General features: G+C 45.5%; 1 protein-coding gene across 2 annotated transcripts in view; it reads right to left on the bottom strand.

Moving 5' to 3' along the window:
* Positions 1-2,249: 2,249 nt before the first annotated feature.
* The window catches only part of HECTD3 (HECT domain E3 ubiquitin protein ligase 3), a 34,378-nt gene continuing 23,691 nt past the window's right edge, over positions 2,250-12,936 (bottom strand). Inside the window, exons 16-22 of one of the 2 annotated variants that reach the window (XM_083157492.1) lie at positions 11,639-11,728; positions 10,207-10,413; positions 9,922-10,051; positions 9,719-9,793; positions 5,368-5,449; positions 5,017-5,088; positions 2,250-2,939 (exon numbers count right to left, since the gene is read on the bottom strand). In XM_083157492.1, the coding sequence (XP_083013618.1) occupies positions 2,855-2,939; positions 5,017-5,088; positions 5,368-5,449; positions 9,719-9,793; positions 9,922-10,051; positions 10,207-10,413; positions 11,639-11,728 (741 nt within the window). In that variant the 3' untranslated portion in view covers positions 2,250-2,854. Of the gene's footprint in view, positions 2,940-5,016; positions 5,089-5,367; positions 5,450-9,718; positions 9,794-9,917; positions 10,052-10,206; positions 10,414-11,638; positions 11,729-12,936 lie in introns of both variants that reach the window. The other variant, XM_083157491.1, reaches the window with a different exon arrangement.

The raw sequence follows: 12,936 nt of genomic DNA on the forward strand, positions 1-12,936 counted from the left end.
TTAAGGTGACCAGTACACAGTGTATACCCGGTCCTTGTGGTAGTGACACAACCATGCCATAGTCAGGTATTGGAATCATCTGCTCTCTAGATGAATAAGGGCTATTTCACACGCTCCGGCTCCTGTGCCGCACGCAGTAGTGCCGCACACGGTAGTGAATAATGGACAGGATTGTGTCCATTCACATGGGACAGCCACAGCCCGGCCGCCCAGTTGCAGCCGGGTCCCACCACTGAAAGGGATGGCTGCCAGGCTGTGGCCAACCCCTCCATTCTAACCTGCTGTGTGAGGCACACCTTCTTGGCCGTGTGGGGTTTTGCTGCCCGGCAGGAGCCGGAGTGTGTGAAATAGCCCTATAGCTGGAAATTATCGGGACATACAATAGTCCAAAATGAGAAATTACAAATGTAACCCTAACCCAAAGACTTCAAAGCGAGAACAAGTAACCCCAACATCGTCACAACTTCAATTAGCACCAGCATACATTACTAAGTATACAAGCACACAACCCGTTTACTAAACATGCCCATTGCGTCATTATCTCCATCATAATTAATAATTAAATAAATACAACACAACACAAAATCCACACAACCAACTGAAATAATCAATATTCCAACAGAGATGGAATCAGAATGATGAGTCGCATCAGCAGAGACGGCTGACACCACAAGCAGTACCTGGACAGAGGACATAAACCAAACTGTCTCCCTGTGATGTCACCGCGCCTGCACTGTTATACAGGGAGAAATAGAAGAAGCTGTAGCTTTGGATACAGGCCTCTGAGGACAGGTATCTTTAGGCTAATGTCCCTTTAATGCGGATTTACACGGGTTCTGTGGCTGAATAAAAACAGGTGAAATGTAGACTTGAAGCTAGTCAGAACCTGTGTATATCATAGGTGTCCCGGTGAAACAAATATAATGGCAAGCAGAATGTGGTTATTAGGTGCACAGTTGATAAAGGTCAAAGGTCAAAGGTCAACATGATTTTTTTTCAAGATTTTTTTTTAACTCGACGTGTTCATATTTTACCATCTCAGTGGGCATGGAGGGAGAATAGTGCGCGAGGCACCGTTCCCGAAGCATGGCGAGCAACAGCGGGACACTAAGGCCCATATTCAATGCGGCCGGCGAGGGGGTTAAACGGCGTGGATTGCAGAAAACAAGCAATCCTCGCTGTTGAACCCCCTCACCGTATTCAATGTTCCGGGGGAATCCTCACTGTCATAGGATGGCGAGGATTCCCCCAAACAACGCCGCTCGCGGCTAATGCAGGGAGCCCGCTGCGTTCAGACGCGAGTCTCTGTGTTTCTGCAGCAGCATATGCAGATTCCCCCTCGCTCCAAAAACGGAGCGAGAGGGAATCAGCGTATGCAGGGGGGTCAGTTGAATTCTGACCGGGGGAGTGGAGACAGCGAGCAGGCAGCCCTGCTCGCTGTCACCGCTCACCCCTGGCATTGAATACACCCCTAATACTTTGTCTTGGCTGTTACTGCTCCTGCCCTTGATTTAACAGTAAAATAAATCACTAATAAGTAAAACTCCAATAACTCACTAGTATTTGTCACGATTACTTTACATGTTGTCCTTTTTCAAGCCCTTGAAAACTGTTTCTACTTGTGCCCCAATAAAAAAAATGTAAAAGCAAAATGCACCAATCTGATTTTGCATTGCTGTAGCGTGAGGTGCAGTGATGTCACTGGTTCCTAGTAAGCTGATAGGCTGCATTCTCATGGGTGTTGGCAGAGTCCACCATAAGTCTACACTGTATGCACTCACACATATATTTGCTTATAAGCAGTGGCTCTTGTAACATATCTCAGCATCTGTCCCCCCCTGCTGGCAAGACACTGAAGGTACACATTTGTTACACTGACTGGAATGAGATTACGCTAGACTCGGAGACTGTACACAGGGTAAGAAAAATAAAGGTTGAAAGTGAAATATAAGAAAATAATAATTCCTATAACTTCTTACAATCCTTATCTGAACCTTGTCCATCCAATTTATCTTACCAATAATGTGCCAAGCAGGAAAGAGACAGTCAAGCAGATCTGGCTGCCCGCCATGGCGGTGCCAGGGACAAATACCTTGGCACTTGATCATCACCCCCCCCCCCCCCCCTTACAGCTACAGCCTCACGGAGCCCAAATCGTCCAACCCATCTTCATTGATAAGACATAAGAAAGCGATTTAACAGTCAGTTTTGTCTATGGGTAGAATGACACAGAAATCAACACAGTGATCTGAAATCTCATCTGCCATTTAATGATTCCAGAGATGACCCTCAGCATTCACTGGTATCCCAGCTCTGACCAGTCCGGTGACTGGCACCACGGGTGAGAGGTTTTCCTGTTACTTTAATGTTATTGGGCTAATTACAGTATGTTTAGACCTATATCTGGAAGACTCAGTAATAGTCCCGGCCACACAAGCTGGTATTGAGCAATAGGTGGCTCCTCCTAGGGACTCACCAACACCAGCGTCGCAGTGAAGAGATCCAACCTGGTCTATATTAAATAAACTAGACAGACACTTGTTGCTTAAATATAGGATACATGCTCTGTAAATGCTGTGCTGGCCCAAACAGCAGGGCGTGCCAGCGATGTGTATGCCAATGGTGGTGCCATCCCTGACAGCGGGTGCCATCGTTCATCACTAGCAGGTATATTCAGTTCTTGCATTTCATGACCTAGTGCCACAGCCATATAAAAATGTAATGTCATGAATGGTGTCCTCCCGGGACGTCTGTACGGTGCTGCAGACTCAGCTCTTCATGCATTCAGCCTCATTAAAAGTTCATATCAGATGCAGAAATTAATTAACTCTTTCCCGCTCTAGACCCGATCGTCTCATTCCTCCCACGGGCTCATGTCCGTATCGATGGCCACACAGTTGTAGGCGGCGTAGCGCAGCTTCTCCTCGCAGATCTTGGCACTAAAACACAGAACAATCAATCACACGGCGCCGGATAATACAATAGCAATGGTGTAAGGGACGGGGGTCTGGGTACTGTCCCTCACTACGTACACAATGAGTTTTTCAGTTTTTTTTTTTTTGTTTTTTTAAGCCGACATGTGCCGACAGGCGGTATTTCATGACCTACCATCCACTACGGCATGGTGGGAGAATAAAATAGTGTGCCGAGCACAGCGATCCATGCGAGGGGACGCGGGGCATGTGGACATTCGGGACAAAAAACACGTGAAAAACTAATGTCGACATTTTCGCTGTCGACCTTATGTGTGTGTCGACCTATTTAAAATGTCAACATTCACTGGTCGACCCAATGACCCATACCCACAAGTGTTATTGTGGGTGTGGGTCATGTCCCCACATGTTATGTCAACATTAACAATATTAACATGAGAAAGTTGACATAGTCGGAATATCTACTTGCAGCATGTCGATGTTGACTACATTGACAGTTACCATGACAACGATGTTAACGTGTTGCTGGTGGCCTAGTGGCTGTCACATGACCTCTGAAGTTTTTTTTTTTTTAAAGCACAATCACTTGTAGGGCATAGTTTCACCATGCAAAAACTGCCCCTCACAAAAAAAATATATATACAAAAAATTAGTTCGGCCGGAATCCGGCACAGCCGCCGAACGCGCAACCCATCACATCTAGCCCCTTGTCTGTAATGGGGTGTACACACGGTACAATCCAGCATACAATTTTGACTATATGGTCAAAATCGCATTGGGATCGCATGAAGATCACACAGGTTTTTTTACCTTGTGATCCCGATGCAGGCTCCTGTGACAGCACAAATCGAAGCCCAGATAGACAGGGCAGCAATGACCATATTGTGGAAATGTAATGCAGATTGTATGGATTGTATGTAAATAGCACAGAGTTAGCAAAGATCGTATAGCACTCGAATCTTAAGTCGAATAGCAAAGGAATCTCACCGTGTGTACACACCATTAGGCTGCGACCAATCTGCGAGCTACACTTCACTTATGGTGTGTACACACATTGAGACTCCTTTGCTATTCAACTTAACTCTTGCTAAGGGGTGTACACATGGTGAGATATTGGCTAATGGACAATTTTGACTAAAGGTCCATGCACACTGGGCGACTATGCCCAGCGTGTATGGACAGCGATGACCGCTGTCATCGCTGTGGGGAAAGCCGATCAGTGTATAACTGAGTGGCTTTCCCCCTGCCCGGCGCCGACGGAGTGGGGGGAGGACGGCGTTGCATAGTGGAGCGCTATGCAAAGCCGTCCTGAAAGCCGCTCATCTGCTGGTATAACCAGCAGATGAACGGCTTTCCTGGCGATGTTAAGGAAGTGCGCAGCAGCGCTCATCGCCGGGGCATACATACTGGGCGGCTTTGTGCTGAAAGCCGCTCAAACCTGCTGTTTTGAGCGACTTTCAGCTCGAAGTTGCCCAGTGTGTATGGGCCTTAAGCGATTTTTACTAAGAAACTTTGAGTAGATGATTGAGAGATTTTGGCTAGATGCACTGGAGATTTTGACTAAGCGATTTTGTATTGTATTGAGTAATGATAGTCTAGGATCTAGTCAAAATTGCCTTGCCTGCACAGTCAATCTATGCTAGACAAAATTGACTAAGCAGGAGAAAAAAAAGGAGGAGATTTTGGCTAACCTTCTAGGAGTTTTTGACTAACTCCTACAAGTCAAAATCTCCTGCCAAAATCTCTCTGTGTGTACACCCCTTAACTCTGTACTGTTTACATACAATTCATGCTATCTACATTCGATTTCCACTATATAGTCATTGCTGCCCTGTCTATCTGGGTTTCGATTTGTGCTGTCCTGTGAGCGCGCATCGGGATCGCAAGGTAAAAAACCTGTGCGATATGCATGCAATCCCGATGCGCTTTTGACTATATAGTCAAAATTGTATGCTGGATTGTACCGTGTGTACACACCATAAGTATACATTATTTTAATGAAAGGAAGTATTTCTAGTACAAGGCGTGTAAGAATGATAGATTAGCAGAAAGCTGTGCAGCGGAAGGAGGGCCAGGCCCTTACCTGGGGTAAAGTGGAAGATACAAGGTGCTAGAACATGTTGATGACTCCGGTAGAGAATCTGTATTATCAGAGCTGCAGACAAGAAAACACAGTTACGGAAGTGGAGACGCTCTGCACCAGGATGGTGATAATCATATAACCGGGCCCTGTGTTCAACAAGGACAGCTTTATTTAATTCACATAATAAATCAGATCTTTGAATTAGGCATGCTGTGACTTGTTGTTCGACAGGTTATCACTGTTATTCCCCTATTGGTTGCCACAGTTATAAAAGGACTGTCCCACCTGATTAATATCATCACGTAGAGAACGGCCAAGTGACCGCGTCCCAGCATGCACTGCACTACTCACCGTGATCTATCCGGATAGATGTTGATTGGGGCCGGAAGACGGCTTCGCCCGGTGACAAACCTCAGGAAACGGCTGCGATCCTCTGAATTGGGAGAACGGTTGTTAGTGAGGCTGAGATTTCATGTGTGACCCCTTTCTATTCTGTGCCTGACCCCCACCTCCAACCACACTATGGGAATGATTCTGGTTTGACCGGTCGCCGGCATATTCGCACTGGGGACCTGTTTTGGCTCTTCGCATGTGCAGGGCCGCTGTGCAGACGCCTTCAGCAACTGTGGGCGTTCGCAAGGTGGGCGTTTCCTGGGCGTGCCCACAAACACTGTTGGCGTGCTCAGGAAAACACTGGGCATCTCCATGTAAACGCAGGCGGGCAGCTGCCTGCCGGGTTTGGCGGCTGACGACACAGGATTATCGCTGCTCACCATTAACACCTATCACTACATACACACGACACAGTACATACATCTGAGGACACTGGTCACCATTACATATATAACCAGACACACCATATATGTGAGGGCACTGGTCACCATTACATATATACCCAGACACCATATATGTGAGGGCACTGCTCACCATCACATATATAACCAGACACACCATATATGTGAGGGCACTGCTCACCATTACACATATACCCAGACACACTACATATATCTGAGGACACTGGTCACCATTACACATATACCCAGACACACTACATATATCTGAGGACACTGCTCACCATTACATATATACCCAGACACACCGCATATATGTGAGGGTACTGCTCACCATTACATATATACCCAGACACACCATATATGTGAGGACACTGCTCACCATTACATATATCTGAGGGCACTGCTCACCATCACATATATAACCAGACACACCATATATGTGAGGGCACTGCTCACCATTACACATATACCCAGACACACTACATATATCTGAGGACACTGGTCACCATTACACATATACCCAGACACACTACATATATCTGAGAACACTGCTCACCATTACATATATACCCAGACACCATATATGTGAGGGCACTGCTCACCATTACATATATACCCAGACACACCATATATGTGAGGACACTGCTCACCATCACATATATAACCAGACACACCATATATGTGAGGACACTGCTCACCATTACATATATACCCAGACACACTGCATATATGTGAGGGCACTGCTCACCATTACATATATACCCAGACACACCATATATGTAAGGACACTGCTCACCATTACATATATCTGAGGAAAAGTTTTATTGTTCCTCAGTGAGAAAAACAAAATAGCAATCTAGTAAATATGATACCTTTTAATGGCTAACAAAAATAATAATAAAATACTGAGGAACAATAAAACTTTTCTTATCAACTGGCTAACACGGTACCAAACCTTTTTCTTTTGACATATATCTGAGGGCACTGCTCACCATTACATATATACCCAGACACACCATATATGTGAGGGCACTGCTCACCATTACATATATACCCAGACACACTGCATATATGTGAGGGCGCTGCTCACCATTACATATATACCCAGACACACTACATATATGTGAGGGCACTGCACACCATTACATATATACCCAGACACACTACATATATGTGAGGGCACTGCTCACCATTACATATATAACCAGACACACCATATATATGAGGGCACTGCTCACCATTACATATATAACCAGACACACCATATATGTGAGGACACTGCTCACCATTACATATATACCCAGACACACCATGAATGTGAGGGCACTGCTCACCATTACATATATAACCAGACACACCATATATGGGAGGGCACTGCTCACCATTACATATATACCCAGACACACACCATATATGTGAGGGCACTGCTCACCATTACACATATACCCAGACACACCATATTTGTGAGGACACTGTTCACCATTACATATATAACCAGACACACCAATATGTGAGGGCACTGGTCACCATTACACATATACCCAGACACACTACATATATGTGAGGGCACTGCTCACCATTACATATATAACCAGACACACCATATATGAAAGGGCACTGCTCACCATTACATATATACCCAGGCACACCATATATGTGAGGGCACTGCTCACCATTACATATATACCCAGACACACTGCATATATGTGAGGACTCTGCTCACCATTACATATATACCCAGACACACCATATATTCGAGGGCACTGCTCACCATTATATATATATAACCAGACCCACCATATATGTGAGGGCACTGCTCACCATTACATATATATAACCAGACACACCATATATGTGAGTGCACTGCTCACCATTACATATATAACCAGACACACCAATATGTGAGGGCACTGCTCACCATTACATATATAACCAGACACACCAATATGTGAGGGCACTGCTCACCATTACATATATAACCAGACACACCAATATGTGAGGGCACTGGTCACCATTACACATATACCCAGACACACTACATATATGTGAGGGCACTGCTCACCATTACATATATAACCAGACACACCATATATGAAAGGGCACTGCTCACCATTACATATATACCCAGGCACACCATATATGTGAGGGCACTGCTCACCATTACATATATACCCAGACACACTGCATATATGTGAGGACACTGCTCACCTCATTACCTCACCTGTGCTCCTGTCCTGTTCTTCCCTTCCTCTACTTCATCTTCAGTCTCCTTGACAATTTTGACACCTACTTCTGAACTGATGCTGATTTTATTTCTACCAGCTATACCCCTATTTTTACTGTATCTTTCAACACACCCTGTACGTTACCTTGTAATTTGTTTTTTTTTGTTTGCTATGTACGGCGCTGCGGACACTTTGCGGCGCCTTATAAATAAACGTACTACTACTACTACTACCATTACATATATACCCAGGCACACCATATATGTGAGGGCACTGCTCACCATTACATATATAACCAGGCACACCATATATGTGAGGGCACTGCTCACCATTACATATATACCCAGACACACCATATATGTGAGGACACTGCTCACCATTACATATATACCCAGACACACCATATATGAAAGGGCACTGCTCACCATTACATATATACCCAGACACACCATATATGTGAGGACACTGCTCACCATTACATATATACCCAGACACACCATATATGAAAGGGCACTGCTCACCATTACATATATACCCAGACACACCATATATGTGAGGACACTGCTCACCATTACATATATACCCAGGCACACCATATATGTGAGGGCACTGCTCACCATTACATATATAACCAGGCACACCATATATGTGAGGGCACTGCTCACCATTACATATATACCCAGACACACCATATATGTGAGGACACTGCTCACCATTACATATATACCCAGACACACCATATATGTGAGGACACTGCTCACCATTACATATATCCCCAGACACACCATATATGTGAGGGCACTGCTCACCATTACATATATCCCCAGACACACTACATATATGTGAGGGCACTGCTCACCATTACATATATAACCAGGCACACCATATATGTGAGCTCACTGCTCACCATTACATATATACCCAGACACACCATATATGTGAGGGCACTGCTCACCATTACATATATACCCAGACACACTGCATATATGTGAGGGCACTGCTCACCATTACATATATACCCAGACACCCAATATATGTGAGGACACTGCTCACCATTACATATATAACCAGACACACCATATATGTGAGGGCACTGCTCACCATTACACATATACCCAGACACACTACATATATGTGAGGACACTGCTCACCATTACATATATAACCAGACACACTGCATATATGTCAGGGCACTGCTCACCATTACATATATACCCAGACACACCATATATGAAAGGGCACTGTTCACCATTACATATATACCCAGACACACCATATATGTGAGGACACTGCTCACCATTACATATATACCCAGGCACACCATATATGTGAGGGCACTGCTCACCATTACATATATAACCAGGCACACCATATATGTGAGGGCACTGCTCACCATTACATATATACCCAGACACACCATATATGTGAGGACACTGCTCACCATTACATATATACCCAGACAAACCATATATGTGAGGACACTGCTCACCATTACATATATCCCCAGACACACCATATATGTGAGGGCACTGCTCACCATTACATATATCCCCAGACACACTACATGTATGTGATGGCACTGCTCACCATTACATATATAACCAGGCACACCATATATGTGAGGGCACTGCTCACCATTACATATATACCCAGACACACCATATATTCGAGGGCACTGCTCACCATTAGTGAAGTTATTCAGGGCTTCCCAGAAATATTGCACTCGAAGATCTGTTGCTTCCAAATCCTCAAACCTAGCTGTAGAGGATGTGACGCACATTAGTAAGGAGAGAGAAGAACAGGGGGAGCAGTAAAATGAATAAAGTCACCATTTGTACCCATATACGGTACATGTATTGTTATCGATAAGCCATCCTCATACTTACTAAGCATTTTTAGGGCTGCCACTGAGATTTCGGGGTCCCCGGAGACCTTTTTCTCCAGTTCCTGCCACGTAAGGAGATCCAGCACTGCCTGAGGAATGACTTTCAGAAGCCCGGCCCGAAGGGCCTGTACCTGAGAGATAAACCAAGATGGCCACCCAGTGAGAGGCCAAGCCAAAGTGTGACAGGACCAACCGTCCTTCAGCATTTCACCATAAGGACTCTGTGACATTTAATAAAGCAGCTACTATAGAAATGTGTGTGCGTGCGTATAGTGCAGCGTCCTACCTGCTCCTTACTCTCCTCCAGGCGAGCTTTTTGCACCATTTTGATGAACGCCAGCCGGTCCTCATAGGGTACAGATATGCTGCTGCCGCAGGGCACCAGTTCCACCATCCGCTGGTCACTCAGGACCGTTGTGTACGTCAGCTCCTCCCCAAACTTTGACTCAAACGTATCTTTATCCATCACCTCCATCATTTCCAGCAGCTTAACCTGACAGGATACAGCAGGACAGGAGATTCAGGAAATCCCTGTCTAAGCTACACATGAGCTATGAGACCCAGTTACTCAGACTAGGAGTATGATACCATGAATACACGGACATTACTGGGATTTATTCACACAATATGCAATGCTACACACAATGCACTACACAAGATATACACTACTATACACAATATCCACATTGCTACACGCAAGATGCAACAATGCTACACACAATATACACACACCACACTTTGCAAGCTACACACAATAGACTATACAAGATAAACACACTACACTTGATTTACACACAAGATGCAACAAAGCTACATACAAGCGACACACAATGTGACATACAAGAGGAACACCACAAAATATATACACAATGCTACATGCAAATATACACAATGTTACATATGGATTCAGTATGGAATCCCGGCGTTCAAAATCCCGACAAGGGGGGGTAGGTGCTACGTGGATGGCCCCCCCTTGCGGCCTCGCTGCACTCAGCACGCTAATTTATTCTCCCTCTATGGGTGTCGTGGACACCCGCGGAGGGAGAAAGTTTCGGGATTTCGGAGGTCGGGATTATGACCGCTGGGATTCCAACTGCCGGTAAATTAACCGCATCCCCTACATACAAGTAACAAAAGCACACTATGCAAGATATACACACTTCTACGCAAGAGATATACATCCCACAATATCATCACATATTCATATTGCTACACACACTTCAATATACAAGACATATCACACAATGGCCCCGATTCTGATTCACTTGCAAAAAGAAAATTCTCTCTTTAATGGACAAAACCATGTGCACTGTGCGGGGGCTGATGTAACAGGTGCAGAGAGAGAGTTAGATTTGGGAGGGGTTTGTACTATAGACTGATATCTATATTGCAGTGTAAAAATAAAGCCGCCAGTATTTACCCTGCACAGAAACAAAACTCACCCAAATCTAACTCTATCTGCACCTGTTACATCTGCCCCACCTGCAGTGCACATGGTTTTGTCCATTAGGGGAAGAATTAGCTTTTTCGAGTGAACCAGAATTAGGCCCAATATACACGGTGCAACACAAGCTATACAAAATGCTACATAACAGGACCACATATTGCTACCTAAGATGTACAACACACTGCACACGACAGTACAGAAGTTATATAACAAAGATACACAATGCTAATAAATGTAATATAATAACAATGTAATTGTATGGAGAACTCACAAGCAGAGAGTCCACAGCAGGGAAATCTTTACTCCAACTGACTTCCTCCCCAGTCAGCTGCTTCCACACCAGGCCAGGTAACGCCAGGACCTGTGGGCAGAGTGTTGTCAGTGCCATGCTGGGAGGAGACAGAGCAGGAAGTGACCACTATGTGCCAGTGGTTATTTATGTTAGAGGGTCAGTGCTGTGCCAGCAGTGGGAGGAGACAAAGTGGGAAGTGACCACACTGTGCAAGTCATTATTTATGTTCCAGGGTCAGTGCTTTGCTGGCAGTGGCAGTAGGAAGCACCCACTATGTGCTAGTGGTTATTTATGTTACAGGGTGAGAGCCGTGTCAGCAGTGGGAGGAGACAAAGCAGGAAGTGACCACTATGTGCCAATGGTTATTTATGTTAAAGGGTCAGTGCAGTGCTGGCAGTGGGAGGAAACAAAGCTGGAAGTGACCACTCTGTGCCAGATTGCCGTGTCAGCAGTGGGAGGAGACTGAGCAGGAAGTGCCCACTCTGTGCCAGTGGTTATTTATGTTACAGGATCAGTGCTGTGCCGGCAATGGGAGGAGACAGAGCAGGAAGTGACCACTATGTGCCAGTGGTTATTTATGTTAAAGGGTCAGTGCTGTGTAGGCAGTGGAAGGAGACAAAGCTGGAAGTGACCACTCTGTGCCAGATTGCCGTGTCAGCAGTGGGAGGAGACTGAGCAGGAAGTGCCCACTATGTGCCAGTGGTTATTTATGTTACAGGGTCAGTGCTGTGCCGGCAGTGGGAGGAGACTGAGCAGGAAGTGCCCACTCTGTGCCAGTGGTTATTTATGTTTCAGGATCAGTGCTGTGCCGGCAGTGGGAGGAGACAGAGCAGGAAGTGACCACTATGTGCCAGTGGTTATTTATGTTAAAGGGTCAGTGCTGTGTCGGCAGTGGGAGGAGATAAAGCTGTAAGTGATCACTCTGTGCCAGATTGCCATGTCAGCAGTGGGAGGAGACTGAGCAGGAAGTGGCCACTCTGTGCCAGTGGTTATTTATGTTAAAGGGTCAGCGCTGTGCCGGCAGTGGGAGGAGATTGAGCAGGAAGTGCCCACTCTGTGCCAGTGGTTATTTATGTTACAGGATCAGTGCTGTGCTGGAAGTGGGAGGAGACAGAGCAGGAAGTGACCACTATGTGCCAGTGGTTATTTATGTTAAAGGGTCAGTGCTGTGTCGGCAGTGGGAGGAGACAAAGCTGGAAGTGACCACTCTGTGCCAGATTGCCATGTCAGCAGTAGGAGGAGACTGAGCAGGAAGTGCCAACTATGTGCCAGTGGTT

This window comes from Crinia signifera, chromosome 8 (assembly GCF_055691185.1).
Source record: "Crinia signifera chromosome 8, ASM5569118v1, whole genome shotgun sequence".
NCBI lineage: Eukaryota > Metazoa > Chordata > Amphibia > Anura > Myobatrachidae > Crinia > Crinia signifera.